Source organism: Astatotilapia calliptera, chromosome 10 (genome assembly GCF_900246225.1).
Source record: "Astatotilapia calliptera chromosome 10, fAstCal1.2, whole genome shotgun sequence".
Classification (NCBI taxonomy): Eukaryota; Metazoa; Chordata; class Actinopteri; order Cichliformes; family Cichlidae; genus Astatotilapia; species Astatotilapia calliptera.
The window spans coordinates 25255302-25272377 of NC_039311.1; the positions used below are offsets into that span (position 1 = coordinate 25255302).

At 39.1% G+C, this 17076-nt stretch overlaps 1 protein-coding gene across 2 annotated transcripts; it reads left to right on the top strand.

Annotated features, from left to right (window-relative positions):
• Window positions 1–572: 572 nt before the first annotated feature.
• Window positions 573–17052, top strand: ap2b1 (adaptor related protein complex 2 subunit beta 1). Of its 2 annotated transcripts, XM_026182022.1 has the most exons (22): window positions 573–724; window positions 2859–2912; window positions 3029–3134; window positions 3986–4121; window positions 4413–4658; window positions 4821–5011; window positions 5162–5383; window positions 5821–5941; window positions 6059–6154; window positions 6262–6377; window positions 6548–6713; window positions 7683–7781; window positions 8021–8280; window positions 10009–10201; window positions 11003–11044; window positions 12059–12211; window positions 12297–12442; window positions 12542–12671; window positions 13050–13134; window positions 13491–13577; window positions 14339–14493; window positions 15097–17052. In XM_026182022.1, exons 2-22 carry the CDS (start codon window positions 2876–2878, stop codon window positions 15169–15171), a joined length of 2862 nt encoding a protein of 953 aa, XP_026037807.1. In that variant the 5' UTR covers window positions 573–724; window positions 2859–2875; the 3' UTR covers window positions 15172–17052. The 2 variants fall into 2 exon arrangements, with proteins under 2 accessions (XP_026037807.1, XP_026037808.1); XM_026182023.1 differs by lacking the exons at window positions 14339–14493; window positions 15097–17052 and adding an exon at window positions 14029–14323.
• The last annotated feature ends 24 nt before the right edge of the window (window positions 17053–17076 follow it).

Below are 17076 nucleotides of genomic sequence, written 5' to 3' on the forward strand. Positions count from 1 at the left end.
GTATCTGTCTGATTCTACATGTTCCTTCATGCCTGAGGCACTGAACATATTTCACATCAACATGAGTATCCTTCCTTTTTCCAACTCTTGGGCTGCGTTCAGACGCAGGGGAGTACTTTGCAGCTCCTGATTTGAAACTGCTTTGAAAAAGCCAGGACTGTACAGTGAAGGTGAAACGCTGATGTTATGGAATTCTTTTCCTGGCTGTGAGGACACGGCGAAATCCCTACCAAGAGTTCCCTCCAGTGTTGCATTCATGATCATAGGAAACCGTGCCGTCATATAGAGTCATTTATTATGTAATGTAAATTTCCCCTTTAAATACTAAAGTTTACACTGATTTATATTTGCCTGTGAATCCAATTACAAAAAAATATATAAACCCTACCGACCGATTTGTACACATGACCTCGAAACCGTGTGGTGTCATTGCCGTTAGTGGTTTCCTGGATTTGCATATACATTTTATATAATACATCATTTATATTCGCAGATCTTAACTATACAAACATCTACTAACAGCCGTTATAAAATCAACCAAATGTGTTCGCTGCAACAACGCATCCTGGTATTCTTTACCTCAGGAGGGAAGTTGTCCAGTTTCCGATGAGTGTGAACGCACCATCGTTATCCTGGTTCTCCATCTTCCTCCAAACAGACGAAGGAGCACCCTGCGTCTGACACCCAGTGGAATATTTTTCTCTTCTCACGTATACTCAGCAAGGTATGGGCGATATTATACAATACAGGACCTTCTTTTAACCTTGCTGTCATTGTGGTGTGATTTTGTATCGACTGTATTTTTGCAGGGCTGCTCATCGTTTAGCTACCGTAAAGGCAGCTCCTGGAAACTGGGCCGCTGCTCACGTTTCTATTTTGACTCCAGATTTAACATAACGAAATCTTGTCATATCGGACTGTAAACCCAGGTTGATGTTAGAAGTTGTCTGTGTTTGGAGTTTGTTGTTAATATTTGTGGTATCGCAGGAGGGAGCGGATGTATTTAGCATTTAGCTAACGCTAGCTAAGTGGAAGTGCTGTGCCTCCCGGTTAATTAAAGCTAACCTGATGTTTGTTGAGAGGTCAAACGTCGTCACACCCAGAAACACAGAGCAGTTAATGTCACCGTTAGATTAGAGTAGGTTCTTCTTCACCATACAGATGAAGAAAATGGCTAATGCCGGCTAAAGTAAAGGTTTAATTGTTTAAGATGTAACGCTAAGTACGTTTTCTTCAATGTAATAGCATGTTTTAGCTAGGGCTGTACAGATACATAAATGTGTGGTCATAGGTTTACATACAGTCATTATGGACATCGATATCATATGTTTGTGCTTTTAATGATTGCTCCGAACTTCGAATTCTTTTCCAGGTTTGCATGATTGTAGAGCTTACATCATTAATAACTCTGCAAAAGTTTGAAATTATGTTGGATTTTCTCTCATCCATACAGATTCAAATATATACATAAACCCCCATTAATATTTGGTTAAGTGTCCCTTAGTAAGTTGTATCTTCCCCAGATGCTTTTGCTAGCGATCAACAGCCATAATTCTTGACCACTCTTCTCGTCAGAATTGGTAAATAAATCTACCACCGCCGTGCTTTACAGCTGCCACTCTGTTCTTAGATTTGATAGCCCTGCCATTATTCCTCCAAACATATCTCTTGTCACTGTGGTCAAATAGCTCAATCGTTGTCTCATCTGACCATAAAACCTTTCTACAGAAGGCATTTTGCTTGACTATGTTTCAAATTGCAGTTGAGCTTGAAGCAAGGGAGCAGGTGAAAGAGAGCCTGGAGAGGCAGAGATATGCTCTAGTGGCACTGACAAAAAAGATGGAAGGCCGAGCTGGAGCTGTCAAAGCACAATATGCTCAGACCACACTGGACAGGATTAGAAATGAGTACAGAGGGACAGCACGGGTTGAGTAGTTTGGAGACAAAGTTACAGAGGCAAGGCTGAGATGGTTTGGACATGTGCAGAGGAGGGATAGTGGAAATACCAGACAAACAATGTTGAATAGGAAACTGCCAGACAGGAGGAAAAGAGGAAGACTGCAAAGAAAATAAAAATAATAAAATTCATGCATTTAACGAAGGAGGGCATGCAGAGGGTTGGTGTGACAGAGGAGGATGCAAGGGATAGGATGGCAGATGATCCTTTGTGGTGACCCCTAAAGGAATCATCTGAAAGAAGAAGAAAGGGGAATGAATAATAACAAAAACAAATTAAACATAATAAAATTGCATTCTGTACTTCCCTAGTGTGGTGCATTATGATAAAATTAAGTTGCCTATTTCAGAGTTTACTAGAACTTCATATACTCTGTAAAACAGTTGGGAGTGTATAATTCAGACATAAATGGTTCTCCTAACCTGTGCCAAACCCAGGATCCTCCATTACAATTCCTGAAAATAAAGCCATATTAATGAATCCAGACTATGCGATTACAGTGCTCTGTAGTCCACTGGTTGTGTTTAACACCACTCCAGCTAATATTTGGTATTTTGCTTGGGGCTCATAAGCTTTCATTTCCACAACGGATTTTGCTCAGTTATTTATTGAAAGGGGTGTTCTCCATACTTGTAGTGTAACCTTGTATATTTGTAAGGCAGTTATTCATACATTCATTTAGAAACTAAACACATCAGGTTGGTCTGTCATAGAAGAAACCTGTAACATTTTTAGATTGGTTACTGGCTGTTGCAGTGTACTATGTTGGAGGCAAACCTGATGACTGAATTTCATTGAACTACTTTGTGGCTTGTCACCACGCCACTTAGTCATATGGCAGCCTCACTGAATGATTATGTAATATTTTTTTAAATGTATATATCTATTTATTTTTTTACAGAACTAAGGACCACAATCATGACGGACTCCAAATATTTCACAACAAACAAAAAAGGTGAGTATGATAGAGAAATTGTTTTTGTTCATGTAGGCATGTTAGAGATTGGAAATCTATGGCAGTGTATATATAAACAGTACTGCCGTCAACTCTTCATCTGATTCATCTTTCAGGGGAGATCTTTGAACTGAAGGCAGAGCTGAACAATGAGAAGAAGGAGAAGAGGAAAGAGGCAGTGAAGAAGGTCATTGCTGCCATGACTGTTGGCAAAGATGTCAGGTACACTGCATTTATGACATGCGCCACACAGGTCTATAACTATAACAGTGTGATAAGATAAGCAAATCAAAGTGACGTGGCGTCTGTGATTTCTCAGTTGCATTATGTGTTGGCACCGAATATCTTAAACAAGAAGAAAATTGTGTTGTGCTTACTGACCAACAGACAATTGGATTAAAGTCCTTCACTCTCCTAAGTAATTCAGCTGCTGATATTTAACTCTGAGTTTTGCTTTTGGAAAGCTGATTAGTCTCATCCTCAGTAGACTGATGTGTGGTCATTGTTTCCGGCTCTGCTTTTGTTTCCGCTGCTCTCTGCCAACTCCCAGGATATGTTCCTGGAACTGTCAGTGCTGCTAAGAGAGTAATAGTAAATAAAAGTCTCAGTATTGTTCAGGGGGCTCACTGCTTTGCTATTGATTGCCATCGGTCAAGGAAATCAGTCATTGCAAATTAAGAGAACACAGTAGCAGAGATTAAAAAATAGGAGAGAGCAGTTGCTAAGGTACTTGGAGCTCTGGCCATTTTCACTCTTTTTATATATCTGACTAGTAGCCTCAGAAATCAGGAGGTAAAAGTGTGAATGAAAGGATGTTTTTATTACTTTCAGGCTATTCAGACATCGTTATTGATGATCACTTTGCACACAGTGTTTTTTCACAGTGTGCTAAAGCTTTACAGACATTAATTAGTCATACTACAGTTGTATGATATGTCCGTTAAGCCGATTTGTACTGATGTGAGTTCAGGACAGTTACTCATGCAGTAAATTCACAGCTAGTGTGAGAGAACATGACAGTGTCGCAACATTGTCTAGTACTCCTTTTTGAAGTCAATTTGCTTTGCTCTCAGTTCTTTGTTCCCAGATGTAGTCAACTGCATGCAGACTGACAACCTGGAGCTGAAGAAGTTGGTGTACCTCTACTTGATGAACTACGCCAAGAGCCAGCCTGATATGGCTATAATGGCCGTTAACAGCTTCGTCAAGGCAAGACAGAGAATGAACTGTTGATTAACGGCATCCTACACTAATCTGCACTAAGGCAGTTAAATCTAAAAATACTTTTTATTGTTTTCCTGCTACCATAGTTTGTCCATGCTGTTGCGCAGGATCGATCAATGGGTTTCCTACATGCCAATAGGGATTAAGATTTTTGTACAGTTTTCAGATGTGTCTTGCACACAAGCTCATGATTTGCTCCAAATTACAAAGTGAGTTAGTTTTTTAACTTTGACGCCCATTGTACCTATGTAAAATCTTTCTTCGCCTATTCCTTAGGACTGTGAGGACCCCAATCCTCTGATCAGGGCTCTTGCCGTCCGCACCATGGGTTGCATTCGGGTGGACAAGATCACAGAGTACTTGTGTGAGCCACTGAGAAAGTGCTTGAAGGATGAGGACCCATATGTGAGGAAGACTGCAGCTGTTTGTGTAGCTAAACTTCATGACATCAATGCCCAGATGGTGGAGGACCAGGGCTTCCTGGACTCCCTGAGAGATCTTATTGCTGACTCCAATCCCATGGTAGGTCTCAGTACTTTACACCTCTATCTGTATCTTTCCCAAAGTTGTGTTAGTGCTTTAAAAATGCTGTTAGTTTCCTTTGGATTACTATTAAAGAATAATTAAGTTAATATAGAGTTAATTATTGTTGAAATCATTATTGTTTCATATCTTGCATTTTAGGTTGTGGCCAATGCAGTTGCTGCGTTATCAGAGATCAGTGAGTCTCACCCCAACAGCAACCTGCTGGACCTCAATCCACAGAATATCAACAAGCTGCTGACGGCCCTCAACGAGTGCACAGAGTGGGGACAGACCTTCATCCTGGACTGCCTGTCCAACTACAACCCCAAGGATGAGCGTGAGGCTCAAAGGTAGCAGTCCTGTCAACTTTTACTTAAAACTACACCATTTGTGATATTAATCAGAGTTAGAAAAATCCTTTTAAGACCAGAGATAAGCCCAGCATTATCACTACATGACACCACTGAAAATGATGAGATTTCTGCTTCTTCTCCTCAAAGCATCTGTGAGCGTGTCACCCCCCGGCTGTCTCATGCCAACTCAGCGGTGGTGCTGTCAGCTGTGAAGGTACTGATGAAGTTCTTGGAGCTGCTGCCCAAGGATTCTGACTACTACAACACATTGCTGAAGAAGTTATCTCCCCCACTGGTCACCTTGCTCTCCGGGGAGCCAGAGGTCCAGTATGTGGCTCTGAGGAACATCAACCTCATCGTCCAGAAGAGGTATATTGTCAGAAAGGACAGAGAAAGGTTTCAAGTTGAGCTGCTGGGTTTAATATTAACTCTAAAAATATTTTTAATATATAGATTTTGAAATTTGGTTATTTCCTTATTGTAATTTCTTCATATTTTACTGTGTTTGTTTGTTTACACACTCTTATGACAAGCAATTGGAAGCTGGGAAAGACAGATTTCTATTTTTGTTCTCACCACCTTTTAATGTATATTTTTTGTGTGTACACACTGAACTGAACCTTAGCACACACACAGGATAAACCTTCTTGTCTAGCAGCTTAAGGGCTATAGCAGGCAATATTACTCTATGACTGACACTTACATGCTTAGTTGCCTGCTACTTGAAAAGCATTAAATCCCTTCTTGGGATTTTTCTTTTGGACTAGGTGCCACACTATAATGTGTCATGTATTGATTTTGTGCAGGCCTGAGATCCTGAAGCAGGAGATCAAGGTGTTCTTTGTCAAATACAATGACCCCATCTATGTGAAACTGGAGAAACTGGACATCATGATCCGTTTGGCTTCTCAGGCTAACATTGCCCAGGTACTTCACAGAAAACAAGACTAAAAGTATATTGTAGCAATTAATTGTTCGAAAATCTTTAACATTATTTATAGAAAGTAGTTTTAAAATGATTCACTTCTGTTCTGTGATTTGCAGGTTTTGGCTGAATTGAAGGAGTATGCCACAGAGGTAGATGTGGACTTTGTGCGTAAAGCTGTACGAGCCATCGGACGCTGTGCCATCAAAGTTGAGGTGAGAATTATGGGCCCAGTGAGCTAAAATAATGATGTGTCATTAGTAATTTAAAACTCTTTTCTGGTAGTAAAGGTGACAGATGTTTCTGTCCTGTTTCCCTTCAGCAATCGGCAGAGCGCTGTGTCAGCACTCTGCTGGACCTGATCCAGACTAAGGTCAACTATGTGGTTCAGGAGGCTATTGTGGTCATCAGGGACATCTTCCGCAAGTACCCCAACAAGTAGGTTTCTCATTGAATGCGTGAAAAGTGTTTATCGAGTAACTATCCAGTGCTCTATATAAACCTTTTTAAAAAATTGATGGACTGTGTAGCTCACATGTGTACATGTCATTTCATGTGATGTGTAGTGTGTAGTCCGATTCTTACTTTAGAGATATGGTGTTCTTTAGGTATGAAAGCATCATTGCCACACTCTGTGAGAACCTGGATTCCTTGGATGAGCCTGACGCTCGAGCTGCCATGATCTGGATTGTTGGCGAGTATGCTGAGCGGATTGACAACGCTGATGAGTTGCTGGAGAGCTTCCTTGAGGGCTTCCATGATGAGAGCACTCAGGTAAGTTTATTTAAAAAAAAAAAATACTCATGTAAAATAAAATACACAGATTACGATACAATATACGAGAGCAGCATTACATATTTCAGAAAGGCTAGTCTTGCTTACAAAAAAACATTGAGTTGAATTTTAACAGTTTATCTAGAATAATAAAATGTTTTCATGTATTTTATCATTTTGACTTTTTTAACAATGTCAACAATGTTCCTATGATTTGTAATTATATTGTGTATTGTTATGAATTAAATAAGAAAGGTTTCAATAATCTTATAAGATAAGATAACCTTTATTAGTCCCACATGTGGGAAATTTGTTTTGTCACAGCAGGAGTGGACAGTGCAAAAGTTATGACGCAAAAATTAGAATACAATAAGAATAAATACAGTACACAGCTGTACAGAATAGAATAAAATAATATACTATATACAGTAGAATAAAATAGAATAAAAATATACAATAAGATAAAAATAGAATACGAATGCTATATACAACTGAGTAAAAATACAACGATGCCAGAAAAGATTATTGCACTTAGTGTTATTGCACATGTGTGGATGTGTGTGTTTGTTCAGTTAAAGTCTTTGTTGTGGAGTCTGACAGCAGTGGGGAGGAAAGACCTGCGAAATCTCTCCGTCCCACACCGTGGGTGCCGCAGTCTCCCACTGAAGGAGCTGCTCAGTGCTGTCACAGTCTGCTGCATGGGGTGGGAGACGTTGTCCAACAGGGATGACAGCTTAGCCGCCATTCTCCTGTCACTCACCACCTCCACTGGGTCCAGAGAGCATCCCAGAACAGAGCTGGCCTTTCTGATTTATGTTTCTGTAAATATCATTAAGTGTTGTAGTCGGGGATCGACTGTTTCAAATATTTTTTGACCTACCACAGCTATGATGAGGGGTTAGACTTTCAAAGGCATTGCATGTAAAACACAGCCATATTCCAATGGTGTGTGTGTGCTCGGACTTGCAGGTCCAGCTTACTCTGTTGACCGCCATTGTCAAGCTGTTCCTTAAGAAGCCATCAGAGACTCAGGAGCTGGTGCAGCAAGTCCTCAGCTTGGCCACTCAAGTGAGTCGTATATTTTATTCTGAAGAGGCTTTGCATGATTTTGATGACTTGTTCGGTTTCCCTCTCTCTGAGAAGTGTTTCTTTCTCTAACATATATGAAAGTATTATTCTCAGATATGTAGCTTTCTTAGCTGCCACTTTTGTAACGACTTGTGAAACTGTGGTCCTCACAATCTTCTGGTATGTGATTTCTGCCTATGTTGAGTATAACTTGCACAACGTGTTGACCTCCTATGCAGGACTCTGACAATCCTGACCTGCGTGACAGAGGCTACATTTATTGGCGCCTGTTGTCCACTGACCCCGTAACCGCTAAAGAGGTGGTGTTGTCAGAGAAACCCCTAATCTCAGAGGAGACCGACCTAATAGAGCCCACCCTACTGGATGAGCTTATATGCCACATTGGTTCTCTGGCCTCTGTGTATCACAAGCCCCCCAGCGCCTTTGTGGAGGGAAGCCATGGAATCCACCGGAAGCACCTTCCTGTTCAGCACAGCAGGTCAGACACTGTTTTCAGTGCCATACCAGTTCTACACAATGTCATGTCAGCTGCTTTTACCAGCTGTTGTTCTGGGTGCCGGACGCTGTCATGCAAAACTTTTATTGCTTTCACTACTAGTCCATTGTACTAATACATAGAGCTCATACTTTAATATATGGCTTTTTGGACATGATGGCCTGAAAGATCAGTGTAATAAAACGGTTGAATTTTTGAAATTCTTGAAAGGAGCTTAACTTTAATAATCACACTGGCGTAAACTGATTATATTCAGATATTTCATATTGGTCGCACTTTGCTTTGCTTCCATTTTCCATATATAAGAGGAAGTATTTATCCCTTCAGCAGTTCAGTTCTGTTGCATGGAAAATTTGCAAATTGGCCAGGAAGGTCAGTTCATGAAAATGTGTCATATGTCGAAATTGTGAGATAAAATTACACAACCTGTAATTGTTGAGGAGTAGATTTTGCTTGATCCCTGGTGTTTATAAGCAGAAACACTATAGTGGCTATCGTTGTACTTGTACCACTTCATAATTTCCAGGAATGTGCCCGTATTGATCTGTTTGACAACAAGCAGCTGAGTCTAAAGTCTAAACTGTTAAAATTAGTGCTACTTAAAAAAAAAAAAAAAGTAATTGGTGTGAGTGGTTTGATGTTTTTAAGATAAAGACAGAGTTTCTTATTCATCCAGCAGTTTAAAATGCAGTCTTCTGGTTTCAAAGCATTTGGTTTGGTTTCAAGAAAATGTTGGATAATACTTATTAATGTGATATTGTATGTTGTATATGTGAGCTGAGAACTGTTCAATTTGTTAATCATAGCTCAGTTTATGCTTTAAACTAGTTTCGAAAACAGGACATTGCCCAACTCTTAAGATATTGCCTCATGCCCCACTGATGTTGAAGAGTCAGGCAAAATCTTGTGTGAAAGAAGAATCTACAACAGGAAGCTGTGGACTTGAGGACTTTTAGATGAATTTCCGTTGAAGTGGATGTACTGTATTTGTCCCAGTTTAATAAGGAAATGTATTTACATAATGGAAACAAGTTTTATGATATAAAAAATTTGACATTTCTGTTCCAACACAGTGCTGTAGCACAAGGCCCTCTTTAGCAGTGTGCTTGTTTGCTGCTAGTTTAGCTCACAAGGTGAGATGGAAATCTCATGCAGCAGCCTGGACCCAATGGCCCTTTACTGCTCATCTTTGCCCCCCTGCCTTCTTGTCTACTCTCCAGTAAATCTACTAAATGCAATAAAAACCTCCCCCAAATATAATGTTTAACTTCCTAGGACCTGGCGTCCACATATGTGGACATCACATTTTGGGTTATTTCGACCAAAATACTTAATTTTGCTCTACAAGGGACTGACATCCACCTACAAGGACAATATACTGCCACTGTTCTATCAAAATTTTAAACAAATATCCTCATATGTGGCTCTCATTTTTCTAAAAAACAAAAATCAGGTAAAAAACAAAACAAGAACTGGTAATTCTTTTGTTTTTACATTCATTGGGTCCCAATATGCCCAAATATCAAAGTTAAATTAAAAATGCATGCCTTAGGAGGTTAAAGAAAGTTGTTGCCGTGCTTCATAACTAAAGATTCTACTATTTTGCATTCTTTCATAATTTTCCAGTGATCTGTGATACTTTTGGAGCTCTTAGGATTTGAGTTTCCAAGTACATTTCATTTACCAGTCTACTGTTTTGCCTTACGACAGCATCGACACAGGTGAGAGCCCAGTGAGCGGTGGGCCAGCAGCAGCCATGGACCAGCCACATGTCATTCCCAGTCAGGGTGACCTGTTGGGTGATCTGCTGAACCTGGACCTGGGTCCTCCAGTCAATGTGCCCCAGGTCTCCTCCATGCAGATGGGTGCGGTGGACCTTCTGGGAGGAGGCCTTGACAGTTTGGTGAGCATGAGCATATTTATGCACACTTACTTTACTAAATTTAGGTAAAGATCCACTGAGCGATTGCACTTAATTGTCATTGCAGCAATGGGTCTTACGTGTTTGGCACATTGTATGGAATAATAATAGACGTTTATACTGTTTTCAAGCTTTGACTCCCATTAGATCCTTCTATAGTTTACCAGTGCTGGTTACGTGATGCTACCTAGTGGTTATCACCATTCATTTTAATGACTCTTTCATCACATTAAGGAGGAAAGAGGCTGTGCAGGCAGTTGTAAAACATCTGGAAAGCTGAAATTTTCCCAAAAGAAATGGGTATATGATGAAAAGTTAGTTTTTCTTTGTTCCTCCTTAGGATTGTTATAGTTGAAGAAGACCTGTTCAGATCTTGTACCTGCTGACACCATTTTCTTTTCTACTGGGTTTTATGTGTTCATGCAAGTGCGCTTGTGATAAAAAGTAACTGTTATGCTCATATGCTGTATCTTGCTGTAACACAAATTTAAAATGTTTTAATACCGTAACATTGGCTCATAAACATGTTACTAGGTATTTGTCTTCTATTACCACTTCTCCGAGCTGCCGGAATATCTGGATTTCTTCATAATCTCCTTGCAGAGTGATTTTTTTTTTTTTTTAATGTCTAACCTACAATGCAGAGATTAATATTTCCCAGAAAGTGAGGGCTCCTCTTGATGGGTTATGGTTGCTAAGAAAGTCTCTGTCTCTGTCTTTGTGTCTTTGGTCTGTCGATAATGTTTGGATGCTGTCTTTGGTGGCCTCTCCTCTCTCCTGTAGCTGGGGGGAGACCTGGGCGGAGGTGTTGGGGGAAGTCCAGCAGTAAGTCAAGCCCTTCTGTTTGGCCGTCTGCATGCTGCATGCTTCCTGAATTTAACCCACCACACTCGTCTTACTCACGCATTTTTCAACAAGATGACCACACGGATGTTTTGAATGTTTTAGCCCATTTAAGTCTTTGATGGGACACACAAAGGCATACAGGGGCAAACTGAAAGCCTTCTCCTTCTGTCAGACATCAGGATGAATACATCACTTAGTTCTCTTTCTCACTTCCTGTTAAGACCTTCCTTAAATATTCATAGTGTGGGAATGCAGTAGACATTATATTTATGGTCATTTTTGGGGGTGGGGGGGTGGTGGTGACATGGCCACTGACACCATTTATAGGCTTTAAAGAAAGGAAGAGGTCATTGTGTAGTAATGAGGACGCAACAGATTTTACTGTGTTGTAGAGCCATTCATAGACTAGAAACCTCTTTTCTAAATCCTTTGTAATTTTTTGGGCAACCAATAATTACAACCACCTTATGAAAATAGTAGATTTTCATATTTTCCATCAATATCACTTTCAATATATCAATATATCATAATTTTTTCCATCAATTTGAACATATAAAAATATACACAGAACTGATATATTTGTTTATGCCCTCTTTTCCATACTCTTGTATGATTTTATACATTGTAAGAGGCTTAGTTAATATGATGTTAATTTGGACTTCTAATGTATTTTTTCAAATAATATTTTTTATAACAAATGGGCTCAAACAGGCAAAACAAAATTTTTACTCTTTTAAATTAATCTCACATTTGATTTTTTTGATTTGGCTAATCGTGATTTTGATGTGATTGAAATCTTGTTTTTGTTTTTTTCTTCATAATCACAAAGACCAAATCAGTTGCTTCTTCCGTTGTTCTGGTCTAAGATTTTATTTTCTGTGTGACCCGTTTAGTAGATTTTAGTAAATTTCTCAAGTCTTCTGCGATACTTCATAAAATTATACTTTATTAGATTGTGTTTTGTGTGTGTTTTTGTTGTGATTTTTGTTGCAGGTGGGACAAAATTTTATCCCGTCATCAGTCCCCAACACTTTTGCTCCTTCACCTACACCTGCACCTCCTGCCACCAGCAGTGGCCTCAACGACTTATTTGAGCTTTCCACAGGCATGGCCATCACCACAGGAGGCTATGCAGTCCCCAAAGCAGTGAGTTCACGCAACTTTTTCTTGGAAGGTGTAACGTAAGTAAAACACTGTCTGTGTTATTGACTGCAGTTGTACTTTTTACCAGGTATGGCTTCCTGCAGTGAAAGCTAAAGGGCTCGAGATCTCTGGAACATTCTCTCGCCGTCAGGGTCACATGTACATGGACATGACTTTCACCAACAAAGCCCTACAACACATGACCGACTTTGCTATCCAGTTTAACAAGAACAGGTCAGTGATCTGACTCAACAGGAATGTCATGTCATTGCTTATTGCACTCTTTCAGAAACGTTTTAAAACTAACTTTAATATTAATATATGTTTCTGCAGTTTTGGGGTGATCCCCACCAGTCCTCTGCCCGTTCATACTCCACTGATGCCCAATCAGAGTATTGAGATCTCTTTGCCTCTTAACACCATTGGGCCAGTTATGAAGATGGACCCTCTCAATAATCTTCAGGTACAGCAGCACACAGTGGCCACACATTTTATCAGCAGTGGAACACATTTAAAGACCTGGCCAGGGACAGGTGTCTTGCTTTTTCTGTCTCTCTGAAATGTGTGTTTTGTTTTGTTTGGTTTTTTTTAATTATTATTTAGTGTGACATGGCCATTAGTTCAGAAATAATTTCTCAGCATCTTGCAAAAAATGAAAATTCCAGGGTGTTTGCACTCAGTACAAGAATTGGAAACTGAGAAAAACAGCTAGCCCTCATAAAATATATTTTAGAAACTGATGTTTAGTTTACAGTTTTAACCTGATTGAATGCAAATGTTGGTATATTGGTTGTTATACTCAAGATGTCAAACTTACCATGTTCTCTTGTCTTTCCTATAGGTGGCTGTAAAGAACAGCATTGATGTGTTCTACTTCAGCGTACTCATCCCTCTCAATGTATTCTTTGTTGAGGATGGAAAAATGGGTAAAATTCTTAAAACCTTTTAAAACAGCAACAACAGTGTGGTACTATTCCTTAAATGGCTAATTATATTCCTCACAGCTATTGAAGCTTGACAAACATTGCTGTTACTTGGGAAATGTATATTCAGTCTGCTTTTGGGCTGTAAAAGTATGTTATAGGCAACTGAAACCTACCTTATTGTGAAGTGTAATTTCTATGGAATGAAAAGAATTCCTTCATCCCTAATAATAGATCTGAATAGAATCAAACAAAACAGTAAATCATTTAAAGGGCTTTGAATTATCAATGTCAGTGGTTTGAAACATCCAACACTTTCTACATCACTGCTGTCGGATATTTTGTTTTTTCTTCTTCAGAGCGACAGGTGTTCCTGGCTACTTGGAAAGACATCCCAAATGAGAATGAGCTACAGTATCAGATAAAGGACTGCCACCTTAATGCAGGTAGACAAATTTGTCAAAAATCTCATGAGCATGTTAAATTATTTTTACCTGCTTGTTTATTGTTTTCTTTCTCGTCCTCATAACTTGGCTCTATACTTCTTTATTTGGTAGTTTCTCTAACATATCAAAATATTAGACAATGCTTTTACTCGTGCAAAATATGGCAAATGGCACAATGATGCATTTTTGAAGTAGTTTTTCTTTGTTTCAATGATTGAATACAATTTAAGCTAACCATATCATCAGCGTGGTTGCATTAAATATATAGATGACTGATTAACACATTCTCAGCTCAGTGTTTAAAAACCTCTGTTATTTTTAAGACATCAAAAATACTCCAACTTATCCAAAAAGCCTTATTTCTCTCTGTTTTCTTTCTCCACCCGCATGCTTATCTTTGGATACTCTTTCTTTTTAACCAATGCTGAACATCTCCTTTCCTTTAAAAAAGTTCACAATATTTTTGCCACTATAATCCTAGCATTCTGATAGCTAAAAGTTGACCAAAGCAGTACTACTTTCAGAATATCTGTCCAGCTTTACTGACATCTAAAGGTTGAAGTTGATTAAAATCCTCACAAACCTAGTTTACCCTTTGCCAGTAGTGGACTTTGTATTAGCCCATGCATACATTAGTGTGAGTTCCTTAAAGTGATTATGGTTCCAGTAGTGATAGCACCCTCTTGTGTGTGTGTTTTTATGTGGCTTCTGAAATGTGAGTGAGGTGTAATCATAATCTGAGAAACCTTCCGGTCTTGCAGACACAGTTTCAGGGAAGCTGCAGAATAACAATATCTACACCATTGCCAAGAGAAATGTAGAAGGCCAAGACATGCTCTACCAGTCCCTGAAGCTAACCAATGGCATCTGGATCCTGGCTGAGCTCCGCATTCAACCTGGCAACCCCAACTACACGGTATAGCATCACAAGATTTACATTTTGACGCGCTGTTCTGGGTTTTAAAAAGTAATGAGGAAAGTTTCACCTTTGCTTACAAAGATTTTCTTGTTTTAGCTGACCACCAGTTAAAAGTTCAAAGTAACTATAAATACAGTGAAAATCAGTAAGTCATGGTATAGAATATAGTGAATCCAGAAAATAACCAGTATTTATTTATTTATTTTAACTTATACTACTCGAAAAGCAGCTAATGATTTTCAAATAATTACCGGTTATTTGTGTTAATGAGCTGATCATTTCAGTTGTGGACAAAAAGTGAGAATGCTGTAATAAAATGGTAAGGGAATACAATTACACAGCACTACCCTTCAGTAGGGGAAGCACGCTACAATATTCGTACAAGATCCTGACCCACATCCTGACCTTCCTTGTACACAGCACAAATCCTCAAAGTAAAATGGGAAAAGCACTGTCAATAACATCCCTCATTCCAGTTTTACTCCTTTATTCCTCAGTTGGTCAGTATAAGCAGTGTAAACAGAGCTGTGATTGAGCATCTTTATAAATGTGTGAGTGAGTGCGTCTCCCTTTATAACTCTGCTCTCCTTTTGTCCACAGCTCTCTCTGAAGTGTCGGGCTCCAGAAGTGTCTCAGTACGTCTACCAGATGTACGATTCTGTGCTGAAGAATTGACGCACTTCACCACTTGCCGACTCTGCTTCATCCTGACAACAAACCGCAGTGTTTTTTTTGTTTTGTTTTGTTTTTTTTATTTTATTTTTTTGTATGTGCAGCTGACTGCCAAAACAAGAGAATCCAAACAGTAAAAGATGGATACTAAGCAATTTTGGAGATTGTGTTTTTCCTCAAAGTGATCAACAGGGTAAATGTGAGATGAGACAAAGGGTATTGGGAGTGATTATCAAGCGTACTGTTGACATTTCCTTTATTTTGGCAGTTGAAAGCATCATTAAAATCCTCTTAATTCTACCCCCTATTTTTACATCTCAGTGAAAACCATTCCATCCTTAACATTACGTCTTATTGTTGTGAAGATGTGATTAATGATGAAATTGTCCTGAGTGGGGACTTGCTTTGTTCAGCTCGCACTTCTTTTAATTTAGATCCACTTTTGACGCTTTCTTTGCTTCAGTTGTACCTCCAGAGTCACAGCAGTATTCTGTTGTTTTGAGACCAGAAACGTCTGTCTGACTGCTTCTGCCACATCTGGTGGGATCACTTACAATTTGTGCAATTTGTTTAGAAACAAATGTCAACTTTTCTCCCCTTACTGTGAAGCATTGTACACTAATTGAGAAACTTAGCGATAAGTTAGCAACCCTGTAATTGCAAAATCTAGGCATTTCATTGTTTCCTTATGCCATTTATGGTCTTTCTGGCAGAGGCGTTTACAACCATCCGGTCTTCACAAAGCTCTAAATCCTTTTAATGACACTCCACCTTATCCTTTTCTTGTTAAAGCGTTCGTAAGCAGTTCGCTGTGCTGGTTCTGATATTAAACAACTTCAGTATAACATTTTATGAAGTGCTCTTCAAAAATTAAATAAATCCATAAGCAAAGGAAAAGTTACACTGTTTAGTCTTCTGATGAGCAGGTGGCATAAAGGACATTGATGGGTTTAAATTCTTAAAGTTTTACAACCACTACAAAAGCAAGAGCAGCCAATTTTGTGTTCACACTCCAGTGCCACTCTGTTTCCGGTTATTTGCTTGACACGATTTTTTTTTTTTTCTTCTCCTCCTCTTTTCTGAAACGGTCCCATTTACTGCAGCCACACTTTTCACAACTATATTTTCATTCCTATTTATTGTGCATCTACCTCTGTGTGTTTTCTTTTCACAGGTGTTATTGTTGCATTAGTTTCATTTCCTTGATGTGCTTTACATGTCATTTGAATGCCAGTGTTTTTATTTTTTATTTTCTTGGGGGGATTTTCATGTAATGCTAAACTGTGGGAAATCCGCCAAGTCAGATTCACAGGACCACACATTTACAAAAATGAATTGCCAAGTTTATTTTTATTACTCTCAAAAGAATCCTTATAAAGTTGGCATAGTGTGAGCTATATGAACATTAGAGTACATATACCCAAACCCCCAGAGTTGTACTGTAGGCCAGTAATGGTGTAGTAAGAAAATGTTTAGTAACTATGTATAAAAATGAAGCAAAAATGCTTTCTCCCTATCCCAGTGTGTCAGTTGTGTTGGTGACGTACATGAGATGAGAACATTAATGTGCCTGCATGAGCTCGCTGTCATTTTACCCTTTCTTAATTTCAGCTGTGGATTTCCTCAAGTCTGAAATTCTGCTCCTAACCTACGTTTCATTGTAGATCCCATTAGTTTTTTATTTGTTTGTTTTTTTTCTAAACACAGCATCGTCTTAAACACACTCCTGCAAATAGAAATGTTTCCAGCAGCACAGAATGTGGGCCGAGGTCGGTCACGGCATCTTATGAAATGGAAAAGTTTGTGTCATTGCTGTAAGCTTGTTGTAAATGATTTGTTACTGTCACAGTACCACATCTTGTGTCAATAAATCGTCAAATCCTTGGTGGTGGTGCATGGTTGTTGTTT

What these genes read in the sequence shown, in the direction of transcription:
- ap2b1 (XM_026182022.1), top strand. Translation starts at nt 2,876, where the DNA reads ATGACGGACTCCAAATATTTCACAACAAACAAAAAAG. An exon ending in CTCAGGCTAACATTGCCCAG is followed by an intron (nt 5,942 to 6,058) that starts GTACTTCACAGA and finishes TGTGATTTGCAG; the next exon opens with GTTTTGGCTGAATTGAAGGA. An exon ending in CTTCCTGTTCAGCACAGCAG is followed by an intron (nt 8,281 to 10,008) that starts GTCAGACACTGT and finishes GCCTTACGACAG; the next exon opens with CATCGACACAGGTGAGAGCC.